The sequence below is a fragment of the Acanthochromis polyacanthus genome, chromosome 5, assembly GCF_021347895.1.
Source record: "Acanthochromis polyacanthus isolate Apoly-LR-REF ecotype Palm Island chromosome 5, KAUST_Apoly_ChrSc, whole genome shotgun sequence".
Lineage (NCBI taxonomy): Eukaryota > Metazoa > Chordata > Actinopteri > Pomacentridae > Acanthochromis > Acanthochromis polyacanthus.
This window is the reverse complement of record NC_067117.1, coordinates 41,358,350-41,376,746: the sequence shown is the minus strand read 5'-3', so window position 1 is coordinate 41,376,746 and position 18,397 is coordinate 41,358,350. Positions and strand designations below refer to the sequence as shown.

General features: G+C 40.1%; 1 protein-coding gene across 5 annotated transcripts in view; it reads right to left on the bottom strand.

The window, feature by feature from the left end:
- Window positions 1-4,782: 4,782 nt before the first annotated feature.
- Window positions 4,783-18,397, bottom strand: part of LOC127533929 (zinc finger protein OZF-like) — a 180,198-nt gene continuing 166,583 nt past the window's right edge. For all 5 annotated transcript variants that reach the window (XM_051948045.1, XM_051948047.1, XM_051948044.1 and 2 more), the window contains exons 3-4: window positions 10,252-11,703; window positions 4,783-9,882 (exon numbers count right to left, since the gene is read on the bottom strand). In XM_051948045.1, the coding sequence (XP_051804005.1) occupies window positions 9,634-9,882; window positions 10,252-11,703 (1,701 nt within the window). In that variant the 3' untranslated portion in view covers window positions 4,783-9,633. The remainder of the gene's footprint in view (window positions 9,883-10,251; window positions 11,704-18,397) is intronic.

The window sequence follows — 18,397 nt, the reverse complement described above, 5'->3', positions numbered from 1 at the left end:
TGTTCTAAAATGCACCTGTTGGAATATATTTGTTGGGAGTTGTTGTGGGGTAGTCACTTGATGCAAACCAGACAACAGTTCTGAGCATGAGGGATTTTACCACAGAACTTTGGACGGGTGATTCAACATGATCTGCAAAGGAATATGTGTTCTACTGGGATTATGGACTGAAGGACTGCTCTTACTGCTGTTTGAGGATTCTAAAAATAACACTGACTGAAGGGACATTACTGAACTCTATCATTTCCAAAGGAACGACACCAGAGAGGATTATAACAAAGTTTTTATTGGCCCAAACAACAAAAAAGGACACAAGCAGATCTAAATCTGGACTGAACTCTCTCTGCTTCCCCCTGGAGGCTCAGAGGCTCGTCGTTCTTCAGGTGATCAGCCGGATGTGGACACACCGTCTGCTCTCCCCCTCCAAATTACATAATGTGGGTGATTATTACTCTTCTTCTAAGAAAGCATCGTAGCAGTTAGGAATCATGACGAGCCACTGAAATATTAACTAACTATTGATTCATTGTCTGATGATTTAATGGATATTGCTATTTCCCTGCTGAGATATATTTTAATAAAGCATTATCCTGCAATTAAAATCAACAGATTGGAGCTTCTATTTATCCCTATCACAATGGTTAGATATATATATTTTCTCAGAGTGTATAAAGTCAGGTTAATGCGTACATCACAACAGTAAAGGTTCTGTAAGGTTACCTAGTCAGTCCACATTTATTCTATTCAACATTCTGAAAGTTTTTACAGAAAGGTTTGTTCATATATCATTTACAGTCTGATTTATAACACTTTTTCCCTAAAAACAGACTGAAATGCACAAAATGAGACATAAAATGAAAAAAGCAATCTTAAACAGATGCAAAATGACTAAAATGAGAAATAAAATGAGCAAAACAGACCAAAAAAAGATGAAAAATGACAGAAATGACCAATGAGTCACAGAATGGACAAACTGACATGAAATGACTAATATGAGCAACATGAACAATTTTAACCAAAAACAACCTCACAGACACATGAAATGAATCATAAAATGACCAAAATGGTACAAAAACACAACATAAAGAGATGTAACATTACCTGAATAAGACACATAAATGACCAAAACTTGATGCAAAATAACCAAAATTACCACAAAAAAACCCTGAAAAGATGCAACATGTTTGAAAAGGACCAAAAGATGTAAACTGATCAAAATTAAACACATTCTGACACAAAATTAGTATCAAAATGACCAAAATGATTCAATAAGATGCAAAATGACCAAAATTGAACAAAAACAACCTTAAAGTGCTGGAAAATGACTAAAATGAGAGATAAAATGAGCAATTCAGAGCAAAAATGAGATGAAAACTGAAACACAAATGGCCACTGAGTCACAGAATGATGAAATAGATGAGAACTGACCAAAAGAACTAACTAGACGAGCCCTCAGTAGAGGGCAGAATCACGCCCTCTGCTGGCGAAAACCCTGTCCTCCCTATCAACTGATGCAATATGTATCCATTTTGATCATCGTATGTATCTCCCTCCCTACTTGATCTGCTGACCTGTAACTCCACAGCTGAGCAGGGGACCTTAGACTGATCTTCAGTGCCAAGTTTGATTATCCTCAGCGGTTGCAGAGATATCGGACTGGACATAGCCACATACATACATACATACTTACCCAGCCAGATACCGCACCGAATGCAATAACTCCACCGACATACCCGTCAGGCATGGTTAACAAGATGAACAATTTTAAACAAAAAGAAACTTAAAAACACTCAAAAAAATAAACAAAATGAACCACAAAATGGTCAAAATTAAGGCACAAAATAACCAAAATGGAAGAAAAAATACCATGAAAAATGCAAAATGTTTAAAACCAGACAGAAAGACGTAAACTGACCAAAACAAAACACATAATGACACAAATGAGACACGAAATGATCCAGAAATCTTCTCTTACAGTCATGAAACTGTCCACATTCCTTCTATTCAACATTCTGAGGGTTTTTATAGAGAGCTTTGTTTTGTTTACTGTCTGTGGACCTGGAAGGAGCAGCTTCATATCTGGAAAAAAGATTCACAATCAACGGTTTGTTTAACAGAAGAGATCATCTTAGTTCAAAGTGGCACCAAATCCATGTCATGTTTGGGTCGTATGTTGGCCTTTAACTTTGAGCAGGTGTGTTATTATTTACAGTGTTTATGGTAGAATGTGGCCGTTTTAATGGCAGATCACATGGAAGTAACATGAGCCAGTTTGAAACAGTGAGTTATGCAGAAGAACAACATAAAGAAGAAATTCAAAGTTTTTAATCAGTAAATATGTTAGATTATATTTTTAATCTATTTTGTGTACTCGTTGATGAAAAACGTTTCATAAAAGAAACCTTAATAATGTTGCCTTTTAATGTTTTAACGCTCCTGTTGTCCTCATTTACAGGCACCAAAAAACATTGTTTCCTTGTCTAAAAATTTTTTTTAAAAATTCAGCCAAAAAAAATCCCCAAATTTCTGAAAATCTGTAAAACCTTCAGGAATAAAATTCCAGTAATTTCTTAAAAGTTTTCTTTTCAAAAAATCCCTCAAATTTGGCAAGAAAATTGTTGTAAATATTTTCCAAAAAAAATGAGTAAAAATCTTCCAAAAAATCCTAAAAATATCTAAAGTGATTACACACATTTCAGTAAAGCTTCTAATATTTTCTTTAAGAACATTCACATAAAAATCAACCAAAATCCAGTGAATTTCGCTGGATTTTGTTTGATTTTTTTGTGAATGTTCTTTAGAAATATTTGTAACTTTTTATTTCCACCTAAAAATGTTGAAAGATTTCCCAAAAATGTTGAAAACGTGGACATCAGAAGTTTCACTGTGAAAATATTTTTTCCCCCCACATTTTCAAACTTTCAAACGACTCAATTTTGACCCACAGGACAGGGTTAATTAGTCATGTGAGAAGTTGAGTGCAAGTGAATTTTTTATTATATAAAGTTAAAATATATTTTTTTAGTCATTTTCTAATTCTCCAGGATTAAGGACTGTGTAGAGACCTGTAGGGGGCAGTAACCAGCACCTACTATGATGTTCTCCACTGGCTTGAAGCAGAGGGATTCCTCAGCATGACCAGATGAACACACTCAGGCTGAATCCCAAACCGCCCCCTACACACTATCCCTACACACTATCCCTCCGTTTGCGCGTTCCCGCGGAGGGTCCTCCATATTAAGGGCCGTCCCAAACCGCGTAGTGCGGAGGGGGAGTGGACTGTTCAGCCCTTAAATAGCGAGTCTGCATTGATGCTCACTCTGGACAACTTTTTCAGGAAGTGCAACGTCGAAATTGAGGAGGAAACAAACATATCGATGTAAGTTCCACATGCGTTTATTTCTCCCACGCCTTTTTCACACTGACAGAACATCACAAAAAGAGTGATGTAAAAAGATAAATCAAAAGAAACAAATCTTCTTCTCTGCTGACGTTTGATTTAATTGTGCACCCCCTGACACCTTCAAATTTGAACACAACTGACAGAATTCATTTATTCATTTGTTGGATTTGAAATGCCAGATAATAGGATTGGAAAAAATGTGAGTGAAAAAAATGGGATGCTTTCGTCTTCTGGAAGCAGCAGCGATCCTTGTTAGCTGCAACCTGTGCCACAGCGCTACAGCCATGCACAGTAGGCGTCTTTGTGTTACCATGGCGATGACGTCTTCCGTTTTCCGGTGAGGCAACAGGGCGTCCCATTCCTGCCGATCGTATTTATACCCTCCCCCTTCAGTAATAGGTGCCCTCCACAGCTGCGAGTGTGACTTCTTTTGGAGTGACACTCGGTAGTGTAGGGGGAGTGTGTAGAGGGCGGTTTGGGACTGAGCCCTATTGTGTTTCCACTACGTGTTCCTGCCATGCCTGCAGGATGACCTTCATACTTGTGGCAGTGGTTGGACAATCATCCAATCACAACGCAGAGCCACATGACACCCAACCAGCTGTGGGTGCTGGGTCGTACACATCACCCAATTCCTGGAGCAGAAAACACAGAGCTACACGCAAATACAATGTGACTTGAACCAAAACATTGATTCTTGTGTTTTAACAATATTAGAGGCCAAGAAAAGTGAACAGAGTCAGAAGTCCCTCACTGGAAGACAATTTCTGACAAGAAAAACCTCCAGGAAGAAGTCAAAGGATGCTTTTCCTCACATTAAGAGTCTTCCTTACTGGAGCCGCTGAGAACTTGGACATTGCTGCGTAATTTCTACTGAGAAACTGTTCCAAACAAGAACATGAGTGTTGTTTTCAGAGCAGTTGTGGCCTGTGTTAGGACCATCTGAAAGACAACGTCACAACTGCAACAATGGAGCACTGATGCTGGAATCAGAGATTGAGGTTTTTCAACAGTGGAACTCCATTTCAAATCACTGACCATCTCCCAAAAAATATGTCTTTTTTTAATCATAAACTATGGATATTTCTAATGGCATCTATGAAATATTAGCTCAGTATGTCAGATACTTCCTTAGTGGTTTTTCAGTGGACTGTAGACCGAGTTTCACTCGTTTTTATTTTCTCACTTTGAAATTTGAGGCTGTTTGAAGATGAATATCTCAAGAACAATTCTAGATAAAAGCCTGAAACCTTTACTTGTTTGTCTTGCTAACATCAGCAGATCAGATTGCTGTTAAATACAGCAGTGGAAAAAAGTGTTTGGACATCCCATACATTTGTGAAATACTGCATTAAGAATCACTTTGAGGTCTTCAAGAGTCATTTATTTTAGGCAAGGCAAGGCAAATTTATTTATATAGCACATTTCAACAACGAGGCGATTCAAAGTGCTTTACAAAGGCATTAAGAACAGAGGATGATGATTATTAAAAGAAAAACAAAAGAAAACATTTATGAAATCATTTTAAAAAAAGTCAGAACAGTAAAAACATCAAAAACAGAAGTCAGAAAAAACAAGGGCAATTATTAAAAGAAAAACAGAACAGTAAAAAGATCAAAAACAAGAGTCAGAAAACAAGGGCTGTTTAAAATAACTGTTAAAAGTAACTGTCATAAAATAAGGTTTAAAATAATTTAAAATACTTTAATCAAAAGCAGCTGAGAACAGGTATGTCTTAAGAATGGATTTAAATGTGCTGAGAGTTTCAGCTGATCTACAGTTTTCTGGGAGTTTGTTCCATATATATGGGGCATAGAAGCTGAATGCAGCTTCTCCGTGTTTGGTTTTTACTCTAGGAACTACTAGAAGATCTGATCCAGATGACCTGAGTGGTCTGGGTGGTTCATACTGAGTCAGGAGGTCTCTGATGTATTTTGGTCCTAGACCATTTAAAGCTTTGTAGACCAGCAGCAGGACTTTAAAATCTACCCTCTGAGTGACAGGAAGCCAGTGTAAGGACTTTAAAACTGGAGTGATATGATCTCTATTCTTGGTTTTAGTGAGGACTCGGGCAGCAGAGTTTTGAATCTGCTGCAGTTGTTTGAGTGTTTTTTTAGGTAGACCTAGTAATCAAGCCGACTGAAAATAAATGCATGGACTAGCTTTTCCAGGTCCTGCTGAGACATCAGCCCTTTAATTCTTGAGATATTTTTTAAGTGATAGTAAGCCGACTTTGTAACTGCTTTAATGTGTTTTCCAAAGCTGAGTTCTGAGTCCATCACCACACCCAGATTTCTGGCCTGGTCTGCAGTTTTTAACTGTAAAGACTGAAGCTCTAGGCTCACCTTTAATCGCTCTTCCTTGGCTCCAAAAACCATTACCTCAGTTTTGACACAGCCACTCATTTATCTGTTCAATACACTTTCCCAGCACCTGTATAGGGCCATGGTCTCCTGGGGACATTGTAATGTAGATCTGCGTGTCATCTGCATAGCTATGGTAACTTACATTATTGTTTTCAATAATCTGAGCCAGTGGGAGCATATAGATGTTAAACAGAAGAGGCCCCAGGATGGAACCTTGGGGAACTCCACATGTAATTACTGTCTGCTCAGACGTGAAGTTACCTATAGACACAAAGTAATTCCTATTCTTTAGGTAAGATTTGAACCAGTTGAGTACTGTGCTGGATAGTCCCACCCAGTTCTCCAGTCGGTTAAGTAGTATATTGTGGTCGACTGTGTCAAACGCAGCACTCAGATCCAGCAGGACTAGGACCGACATCCTGCCGCTGTCTGTGTTTAAGCGGATGTCATTAATTACCTTGATGAGAGCCGTCTCAGTGCTGTGGTGCTGTTGAAAACCTGACTGAAAAGCATTGAAGCTGTTTTTTATTTTTTTAAGTAATTGTTTAGCTGTTGAAAAACTGCTTTTTCAATGATCTTACTTAAAAATGGGAGATTAGAGATTGGTCTGTAGCTATTCATTTGTAACTTGTCGAGGCTGCTCTTTTTTAAAAGTGGTGTAATCACAGCAGTTTTTAAAGCCTGAGGAAAAACACCTGACATAAGAGACAAGTTCACAATCCATAAAAGATCCGCCAGCAGTACTTGGGAGACTTTTTTGATAAACCTTGTTGGCAGAATATCCAGACAGCAGGAGGAGGAGTTTAGTGGATGTATAATGTCCTCCAGGTTTTTGTGATTAATAGGATTAAATTGCGTCGTGGTGTTTAAAATGGTTTTACGCTGACACAGGACATATCCTGAACCTGCTGTGGGGGCACTAACTGCTTGTCTAATGTTTTGGATTTTCTCTATAAAGAATGATGCAAAGTCGTTGCAGGCCCTGGTAGAATGCAGCTCAGGGGCTACTGACACACGAGGGTTTGTTAGTCTGTCCACGGTAGCAAATAAGGCTCGTGTACTGTGACTGTTTTTGGTGATTATATCTGCGAAATAAGATTGTCTTGCATTTTTAAGTTGTAAATTGTAATTCCACAGTTTCTCTTTGTAAATGTCATAATGAACCTGGAGTTTTGATTTTCGCCATCTGCGTTCAGCTTTCCTACACCCTCTTTTGCCATTTCTGACCAGTGTGGCATTTCTCCATGGAGATTTTTTCTTACCAGAGATAACTTTCACCTTAGTTGGAGCAATGGCATCCATAATGTTTACAATTTTAGCATTAAAACTACCTATCAGCTCATCGACTGAAGCCCCAGACGGAGCTGGTGTAGAATAAAAAGCCTGGTTAAATATTTCAGAGGTGTTTTCAGGAATACACCGTTTTTTGGTTACCTCTGTGAAAGTTGCTGACTGCGCCGAGACAGTGCTCTCAAAGAAAACACAGGAATGATCAGAAAGACCAACGTCAGACACTGTAACATTGGAAATACTCAGACCCTTGGAGATAAGTAGGTCTAACGTATGCCCTTTGTCATGTGTGGCCTCTGTTACATGCTGAACCAACCCAAAGTTGTCAAGAGTGTTACATAGATCTATAGTCCCTCTGCCCTGAGGATTGTCAATATGGATGTTAAAGTCGCCAGCAATAATTACAGTCAAAATCAATGCAGATCATAGACAGCAGTTCACTAAAATCATCAAAAAAGTTTGCACAGTATTTAGGAGGCCTGTAAACATTAAGTAGCACAACTCGAGATGAGGACTTCAGTTGAAGGGCTATGTACTCAAACGAGGAGAAATGTTCAAAGGATAACTGCTGATATTGAAAAGATTCTTTGAATAAAATTGCAACACCGCCCCCTCTCTTATGCACCCTGGCCTCACTGATAAAACTGAAGTTGGGAGGGGTCGACTCGATGAGAACAGCTGTTCTGTTATTTTGGTCTAACCAAGTTTCAGTTAAAAACATAAAATCAAGATTGTGCTCAATAATAAAATCATTAATTAAAAATGTCTTCCCAGCTAAAGATCTAATGTTTAATAGAGCCATCGTTAATGTTTGAGGAGTTTTGCCTGCCATGTGAGCGGAAGATGTTTGTGGTTCACAAATAATATGTAATGTATTTAAAAGCTTTTTCTTTCTGTGTCTTGACATAGCCACCTTTCTTTTCCTGTTGCCTACTAGGACAGAAATAATGTTTACCTGATTTCCATAAGGCCCCGGCTTTTCCTGGCTGATGACATTAATATCAGCTTTGAAGCCTGGACCTGGCACATATCAGACATCAGAAACAACTGAATTTTCAAAGACAAGACTAGTTGGCAAGCATATGGGATTTCGGCGTGGTGTCAGTTTTGTTCCAGCATTAACACGCCTTTTCATGTCATCTGTGAAATCCAGATGAGTAGGGGAAGGAGAGAGACTGGCTGGGGAGGGTAAGGAGTTAGGGGAGGTTTCCTCTTGCTGTGGGGGTGAAGATTTGACAGTGGTCTGTTGGATGAGTGGCAGGAGGCGATGATGTAGTTGACGCCTCTCTCTGGGATCCTTGTTGCCCTTGATCTGTTGGATGAGGGGCAGGAGGTGTTGACGTAGTTGAGGCCTCTTCCTGGGTTTCTTGTTGTCTTTGATCTGTTGGATGAGGGGAAGGAGGTGTTGACGTAGTTGAGGCCTCTTCCTGGGTTTCTTGTTGTCTTTGATCTGTTGGATGAGGGGCAGGAGGTGGTGACATAGTTGGGGCCTCTTCCTGGGTTCCTTGTTGTCCTTGGTCAGTCCTTATCTCCAGCAGCAACAGTTCTTCTCCAGCGTGCTGTGCAATCTGTTGTTTTGAATGTCCTTGGCTTTTATCTCTGACTGGCTGGTGTCTGACGCACGGAGTAGAAAATGTTTGAGGACAGTAGCAGCAGTCCTGATCTGTTAAGGAAAATTCCATTTGCCTTAAAGAGGTGTCTGCGTTCCCAAAAGATGTTGAAATTGTCAATGAAGTTTATTGATTGAGCAGTACAATCATAAAACGAAACACATCCTAAAAAAGACATTCAAAACCAAAAACTGACTTGTTCCATAAAATGAGAAATTTGGTAGAATTTAGTTTTGTTAGTTTTTCTTGTAAACAACAAATAAAAATAATAATTTGTATTTGTGTCTGTCTGACGCAGCCACACCCTTAGAAACACACAAAAAAACAAACATTTCATGCTAATATTTAAGATTGTGTAAAAATTTTCAGGGTGTCTGAAAACTTTTTTTCCCTCACTGTATCTGTCAAAGCATGAAAATGTGCCGTTATAAAAATGCCACTATCTCCAGACACATATATGTGGTCATGGTTCCATGATGCCAATGTCATGGTAATGACTGGATGCAGCTAATTTACAAAGAAATGATAATAAACTACATGTCAGCTTTCAAAGATTGGACCTTTCATCCAACACTTAGTGTTTTTATATTTCAACTCACACATAATCAGAGATTAGTTGATCTATTTGTTTTATATTAGAGATTCTTCATCATGATAGATGATAGACATATGAATCCTAAGGCCAGTAATCTCCTAAATTAATTATGATTGATCATCAGAGAATCACTGAACCAGTTCTGCATCTAACGGGTTCCTGCAGCCCAGACGGATCTGAGGAACGATTAAGCTGGTAATCGAGGAAATTCGTCCTGCTGCTCACTGCCTCCATCCAGACGTCTATCCCTCTACCACTGATAATTTAACTGAGTCACCACTGTGAATGGTTTAATTAATTTACCAGTCATGTCTGTTAACGACAGCTTTCCTCTTCATGGATTTTGCAACGAAGACACTAAACAAGAAATTAGACCTGAATTCTGTGAAGCCGAATCTCAAGGACTTTAAGTTTGTGGAGGACTTCATGAACTTTTACTGAACCCTGCATGGAGAAATCTTCTTGGCAGGGGTTCAGTCTGTGTCCAGTGTGCATACACTGGTGTTGTTGCAGGGTTCCTTGTTGGTTGGACGTTGGTCCAGATTGGTAAAAGCAGCACTGTTCACCGTTGGTAGAGTGCTGACGAGTCTGAGAGTTTTGTCCATCTGTTCCGTTCTGCTTGGAAAACAAACACACAAACACAGAGAATGTCAGTGTTTCCTGCAGCATTGAAGAACTGATGCCTTGCCTGAGATAGAGAGCACCCCAAATGACATCTGAAGACACTTTTACCTGTTGGAATTTAACATTCAGTTGTCTGATTACGTCACAATTCCTAATCTACCCTACATCCCCAGATTAACCTGGACCAGATTTCTGTGTCAAAACGAATACAGGTTAGACTGAACGATAGCTGATAATGTAATAATAAGAATTCAACTGACCAAAGTTGTTCAAAAACAGTTTCGAAACAATTTTGCAGCAATATCAAAAATGATCCAATACATAATTGTGTGTACACTGTGACTGAGACCAGTCTTTACATACCTCACTGTGACACTGATTGAATGCTTTCTTTCTGGTGTGGAACTGCTGGTGTTGTTTCAGGGAACCCAAAGTTGTAAAAGTCTTCTTACACTCATCACATCTGTATGGTCTCTCCCCAGTGTGGACACGTTGGTGAATTTTGAGGCCTGCAATGAAGCTGTAGCGTTTCCCACACTGGTCACAAACGTATGGTTTAACCCCAGTGTGGGTCACTTCATGAGCTTTTAACTCTGAGTACCGTACAAATGGTTTGCCACAGTGATCACATACATACACATCATGTCCAGTGTGGATGCGTTGGTGACGTTTTAAGCTCTGTTGGGAGCTGAAAGTTTTTTCACAGGAGTCACAGTGGTACCGCTTCCTACCAGAATGGGGGCATTGATGGATCAACAACTGTTCATGTTGAGTAAAGGTTTTCACACACTGATCACAGTTGAATGGTTTAACTCCACTATGAATGAGGTGATGACTTTTTAACTGACTCTTCTGAGTAAAAGCCTTTCCACACTGATCACAGTTGAATGGTTTCACTCCACTGTGATTGAGTTGATGATATGCGAGAGTACTCTTGTGAGTAAAAGCCTTTCCACACTGATCACAGTTGAATGGTTTAACTCCACTGTGAATGAGTTGATGACTTTTTAACTGACTCTTCTGAGTAAAAGCCTTTCCACACTGATCACAGTTGAATGATTTAACTCCACTGTGAATGAGTTGATGATTTGCTAGAGTACTCTTGTGAGTAAAAGCCTTTCCACACTGATCACAGCTGAATGGTTTCACTCCACTGTGAATGAGTTGATGGCTTTTTAAGTGACTCTTCAGAGTAAAAGCCTTTCCACACTGATCACAGCCAAACAATTTCACTCCACTGTGAATGAGTTGATGGCTTTTTAACTGACTCTTCTTAGTAAAAGCCTTTCCACACTGATCACAGCTGAATGGTTTAACTCCACTGTGAATGAGTTGATGTCTTTTTAAGTTACTCTTGTGAGTAAAAGACTTCTCACATTGATCACAGCCGAACAATTTCACTCCACTGTGAATGAGTTGATGATTTGCAAGATTCCTCTTGTGAGTAAAGGCCTTTCCACACTGATCACAGCTGAATGGTTTAACTCCACTGTGAATGAGTTGATGACTTGCTAGATTAATCTTCTGAGTAAAAGCCTTTCCACACTGATCACAGCTGAATGGTTTTACTCCACTGTGAATGAGTTGATGACTTGTTAGATTACTCTTCTTAGTAAAAGCCTTTCCACACTGATCACAGCTGAATGGTTTGTCCACAGTGTGAATACGTTTGTGAATTCTTAGCTTTGTTGCTGTGATAAAAGTCTTGCCACATTGCTCACAACTGAGTGATTCATCTCTTTTTGCTGTTGTTGCCGAACCATCCTTATCCTCCTCAGAGCTCCGACATCTCACTCCATTGCTGTGTTTACATTTCTGTAGCAAAAGACAAAGATAAAAACAGAGGCAGTGATGGAAGAGCAATCATGAAAAAATTGAACCTAAAAGTCTCAATTTCATGTAGTTGGACACGAGGCTGAAACAAGATCAAGAATCTGCAGACATGCTAGCAGCTTTGTCATTAGAAACCTAGAAATGTGTCAACAGCACACTCACAATGTCAACAAAACTATTTTCACAGGCCGATAGTTTTCAGCTTTCTGCACGGTAGTTTTAGAATATTGGGTAGTAAAATCTGTCGATCACAGTGAAAAGCAAAGCAGAGCTGGGACTGATGGGATTGTACCACCAGGATCTCTTGATCCCCAGACTTTCCGTTAAGTTACATTACTGGAGAAATGGACAAAATGAAAAGCATACAACATCAATGTCCAGATTTAGGTCTTAATGGCAGCAGGGTCAATTCAGACCACCAACACTTTCTAGTTTCTCCTAGGGGATCAGATGTTGATACCAGGCCAGAAAAGATCTGTAATTCTGCCACTGAATTCTGGATTTGACCCCAACGACCCGGGCAATATGTTGTGCAGCAGTTACACAAGCGTTCACCATCAAACAACAAAAGCAACAAAACAGTAAAACAGTTAAAGGAACAACAACGATAAAAGGAAATGTTTTAAAAATGTAAAAAACACAGTAAAACAATTACAAGCAAAATAAAAGCCATTTAAAGAAAAATCTAACAAAACATAAGATAGACAGGGACATCAGCAGCAATCTTGGTCATTTAGTCAGACGTAGTAAAAGTTTTCAATAAACCGCCACCAATGTAATCAGGTAGAGGACTTTTCTTTGGTCTGCACTGTTTGAGACACCAGATTACATTTCCCACATCAAGAAAGGGATTCTGTGGAGAGGCTGACATGAGACAGTTTTTAGTCTCAGCATGTTTAGCCCTAAAATCATGGGAGTCAAACCTGACATAAAAACTGTTTAGACTTTGAGCCAGCTCTAAATCAGAATTATAACCACTGAGCTGAACTCTCTCATCGACACATTAATTAGTCTCAGTGATCAGATTCATGCCATCCCAGACTGAACTAAGGTTGTTCATTTTGAGCTGAGACTCAATTTTGTCTTTGTATTGTCTTTTGTGGGTCCTGATCTCCTACTTTATTTCCTTCTGTCGGTTATACAGATTTAGTGCATTTCCTTCTCTGAAGACTGTTTTCTTTCTGTACAGTAGGTCTTTACACCCTGTGCCAAATTATTAGGCGAGTAGGTTTTTTTGTCCAAAACATAGTCTTAGAAATAAGTCCGGGCCTTCCCGCTTTTAAATAGTCTTCTCCTACGCTAACTTTGTATTGTCAGACATCATTTCAAATTATATTACATTTAAAACAAGAAAATTACCACTTGTGCCAAAAGTGCATGTGCGAAATTATTAAGTTTTAGCTTTCATCAAAATGGGACAAAAAAAAGGATTTAACGGCTACAGAAAAGAACCAAGTAGTTCAGTTGCTGTCAGAAAAACTTACCCCCAATAAAATTGCCAAGAAATTGGGAAGAGATACTAGGACCATCAAAAAGTATATCAAAAACAGTCAAGATGGCAGAAAAGAGCGAGTTGAAAAGAAAAGAAGAATGTTATCAAAGGATCTGAGAAGAATTAAGCGAGAAGCAGTCAGACGACCGCTGGCATCAAGTTCTACCATCTTTAAAAGCTGTGACTTACTTGAAGTTCCTATAAGTACCAGATGCCGCATCCTAAGAGAGTACGGAACAGTTAAGAAATCACTCAAACAGCCTCCACTCAACAAAAACCACAAAGAAAAACGGTTGGAATGGGCAAAACAACATCTAAAGACCAACTTCACGCATGTTTTATATACAGACGAGATGAGAGTCACCTTGGATGGCCCTGATGGCTGGGCAAGGGGACAGGTGACCAATGGACAGGAAACCCCACGACGTTTACAGCGGCAGCAAAGTAGCGGTGGTGTCATGGTTTGGGCGAGACTTATTAAAGATGAAGTTGTGGGTCCCTTTCGAGTTCCAGAAGGGGTAAAAATCAACTCTGAGACATACTGCGAGCTACTAAGCAACACTCTGTTCAAACAGTGGTTCAACAAGAAGCCTGCTTCTTTCAAAAAGGCTCTCATTCTGATGCAGGACAACGCACATCCCATGCCTCAAAGTTTACCACATCAGGGCTGGCTAAAAACAGTGTCAAGGACAGCAGATTGATGGTTTGGCCACCATCATCCCCTGACCTCAACCCAACTGAGAACTACTGGTCTCTGCTGAAGCAAGAAATTTACAGAGAGGGTAAATAGTACACATTCAAGGACAGTCTTTGAGAAGCAGTGGTGGCTGCAGCATCGAACATCGGTCCAGACCACAGCAGGAAGTTGACCGACTCGGTGGATGGGAGGCTGATGAGCATCATTGAGAAAAAAGGTGGACACATTGGCAAATGAACTGAAAATTGAACTTTGTACAGTTGTTATATAGAAATTTAGTTGTTTGGTTAAAATTATACAAAAAGTTACAATAATATTTATTTTACTTTCTTTAATGACTACTTTAGAAAATCTTGCACTTGGAAATAAATATATGAGTGGTACCAAACTTGCCTAATAATTTGGCACATGCACTTTTGACATATGTGGTGATTTTCTTGCTTTAAATGTAATATAATTTGAAATTATGTCTGACAAGACAAAGTTAGCGTAGGAGAAGACTATTTAAAAGTGCGAAGGCCTGGACTAATTTCTAAGACTATATTTTGGACAAAAAACCTACTCGCCTAATAATTTGGCACAGAGTGTAAGCTTCTTAGAAAGCCATGGCTTAGTGTTCAGATATAGTTTAACAGTTTTTTCAGGAACAACACTGGTTTCACAGTCTGTGACCCAGCTGCTCACAACATCAGTCGGTTCAATATCAGCTGAGGACTCCTTAAACACGTCACAGTCAGTAACCTCCAGACATCCCTGCAGAGTGTGACAAACTTTCACTCTGATGTTCTGCACTTTGCCTTGCTTCAGTACAGTGGTAGACAGGGATAAGGAGGATGCAGTTGTGGTCAGAGGAACCCAGAGTAGAAGCACCTTTCACATTGTTGTAACAGATCAAAGATGTTGTCTCATCTAGTGGGACATGTGATGTACTGATGGAAGTCTTTCAGTGTGTGTTTTAGTGTGCAGTGGTCTCTGGATGACCTGATGGATAAGCCCACAGGGATTTATTTCACTGGCCTTTGGACGGATATAGACAAGTTTCACAAATATCTGGGGAAATTTCTGAGGCAGATATAGAGGGCACAGTGAAACAGAAAGCAGTTCTAAGTCAGTAGTGTAGTTTCTCCAGGACAGTGTCAGATTTGCACCAGCGCTGTCCTTGTCCATTTGGAATACCCACTTGTGCCCAAGCTTTCATTTGCTGGCTGATGTTGCTTCAATATTTCCACATAATGTTCTATCCTCTTGATGCCATCTATTTTGTGAAGTGCACCAGTCCCTCTTGCAGCAAAACACTCCCACAACATGGTGCTGCCACCCCCATGCTTCACAGTTGGGATGGTGTACTCAGGCCATCCTCAGCCAGCATCTTCACGAGGTCGTTTGCTTTTGTTCTGGGGTTGATGAGCACATTTCCCTCCAAAACAATCCTAACCTTAACCAATCTCCATCTTGAGCAGTAGGATGGCTTGACATTCCCATGGTCTTGATCTGTGCATGTAATTGTTTGGACAGATAAACGTCAAACTACAGCAATCTGGAAATTGCACCCAAGGATGAACCACACCTGTGGAGGCCCACAAATGTCTTCCTGATGTCTTGGCTGATTTCTTTAGATTTTCTAATGTCGTCACACAAGGAAGCAGTGTGTTTGAGGTGTGCTCGAAAATACATCTTAATCCATCAAAAGCTTTCAAAGCCAGGACATCATTATCTTGAAGGTATAGAAATCTTAGTGTATGCAAACTTCTGATTGTGAAGAAAGTAATAAAAATTCTCTAAAAAAAAATCTCTTTCATTATTCTGGCATTTAAAGATAATTTTGGTCATCAGGAGAAGCATTGCCAGATTTAATGTCAGATCGTGTAAGTTAAAAAAAAGGGTTATGTGTCGTTTATACAGTGTAAGTAAACTTCTGGGTTCAACTGTCTGAATTTCTTGAGAAGGAAAAGGCTGGTAAACTCACAATGCTCAAAAGTATTATTCTCTACCAAAGAAAGTGCTGCTCTTTACCTTCCTGAACAACTTGCTTGAAAAACAAGACTTTTCTTCCCTTACTTATCTTCATCACCATGTAAGACATTTTCATAAAGTATGATCAGCAGCTAGTTCAGCCTCAAACAAAAAACAAGCAGCTTCCTAGCAGTCCACCATTATATCCTCAGTACAGCTGCTTCTGCAGAGCTACATCTCTCCAGCCAACGTCACCTGGCTTTGGTCGGCCCATCTAACCAACTGGAGCAACTTTAGACATTTTAAAGAACAAATTAAAGGTCCCATATTATGCTATTTTTCACTCAAGTCATATAGGTCTCAGAAGCGCAAAAACATAGTATTTAATTTTGTTCGCCCCAAAATCATCTTTTGTTCGGAGTTTCAGCGGTCGAAAAATTCATTCTCACCAGCCCTCCTCAGAACAAGCTGTTTCTGGGCCTGCTTCCAGGTATGCAAATGAACACATCAGTCCACTCCCCCTCCCATCTCTGGGAGAGGACGCGCTCAGTGCTACATTGGTGTCAGAAGTGGGATGGCGCTCGCCCGACTGCAGATGGAGGAAGAACTGAGGGAGCTCCAACAAGCTGTCACCGAGGGACTGAGCCGCCTCTTGGGAGCAAACCCAAGAGGAAAAGAGCCGGCCAGAGGAGAGTTCGCTCCCGTAATCCCCGACAGCTCCACCACACCAAGAACCAGCCGCGGCGAAACGGTGGGCCGCCACAGGCGGCAGCCGCTAGCAGGAGAGATGCTCCGGCATCTCTCCTGCTAGCCGACGTTTGAGCAGGCATTTTCACAAAATGTGGTGTAGCAAGGCAGGGAGGAAAGACAGTTTTCAAATTCGAACCTGATAATGAGCTACTGCAACACACACTACTGTAAGAACACTTTCACAAAGTGAGGTTTGCATAATATGTCCCCTTTAATGATAATGTTACAGTCATAGGTGAAAGTAAGCCGGAACGCGCCGGAATGCACCGGAACGCCGTGCCGGTAAGAAATATACTGGCCTCTTCTACCGGAACGCCCCTGAAAAGCAACTTTCACTCATGCATACAATGTGAGCCCATGGGCGTAACGGACGCGGGGTACGTGTGGGACATGTCCCCTGCACTTTCCACATCTGTCCCCTCTGTCTCCCGCACTTTTTTCAGCCGTTACAACAGCTAAACCCGTTACAACAGCTAAACCCGTTATTAGCGTCTAGTAACGTGTTTTCCCGAGCCGTCTTTGAATGCACCATGAGCGCATGCTAACGCAGGTGTTCCACAGGAGACGTGCTGCTGTGCTGAGCAGTGCTGAACGTGCGTCTGGAGTAATGTTTAGCAAACCAGCCAGAGCTAGCAAGAAGCAAAAAACTTTACACAGTTCTTTCCAAACAAACCGTGTAAGTTGTGTGACCTTGTTGGATGCAAACAATGTTAGAGTTGTTAGCTAAATGATGACAAGGTAAAACTTGGCAATATATCAATATGTTAAGCTAGTTAATAATTTAAATGTGGTTGCCTCTGTTACATTACTGCTAATTAGTTTATTCTTGGAATAAACCCAGTCCTCTTTCATTTCTGGGCAGAAGATGTGCTCACAATTGCTCTCCATGTATTTAAGTCTTTTGGTCCCAAAAGAGGAGAGTCAGGGAGGAGAAAAAAGAATAGGCTATCTATGGTATAAAAGTGGTTAAATTTACAACTATTTTTACTGCTTCTCTTTCAAATTCTATCTCAGAATTTTGATTTTCAGATTTTTTAATGATTATTTCCATAACAAAGAGCAGAGTCAGGCAGGAGATGGACCAGAGGCCAGCAGTAATGTTGACCATGCAGGGTCTGCAGAGGTGAAAAATATATATAAGTGGCTGAGAAAAAAATATGTATCTATGGGTTAAAGTGATTATGAGGTTAAATTCTACTGCAATTTTTACTCTTCCTAATGCTATTTCAGAATGTTTCTTACCACATTTTTTATGTTTATTGCCATAACAGAAAGAGCAGAGTCAGGGAGGAGATGGATCAGAGGCCAGCAGCAGGGACAAGGATGTAGGGTCTTTACAGGTAAGGAGAGATTATAACTTCCTGAAAATAAGATATCTATTGCAGGGAGAAACCAGGCAGTACTGATCATTTCATGTTCAGTGTTTGGCACCTTTGGCTACTCGTCCAGTAGATGTTCAAGGGACATTGTTGTCAACTCAACTAGAGTTTGGCCACTAAAACTTTAGATTTTATAGTTTAAAGTTTTATACTTTATAGTTTAAAGAACTAGCCTAGTTGGTCCCCTGGTATTGTACTGTGGCTGTTAGGGATTATGTGGTTCTTTAGCCACTAAGGACGGTGCAATTAAATGTAAGAGAATGATAAATCGCTCTGAAAAATGTGTCCCCCTCACTTCTGAGATGGTGGTTACGCCCATGTGTGAGCCCTTTCTTTTTTCAAGCAACATTTTACCGAAATAAGTGTAAAATTGATGAATACATAAAACTCATCTCCAGATTACAT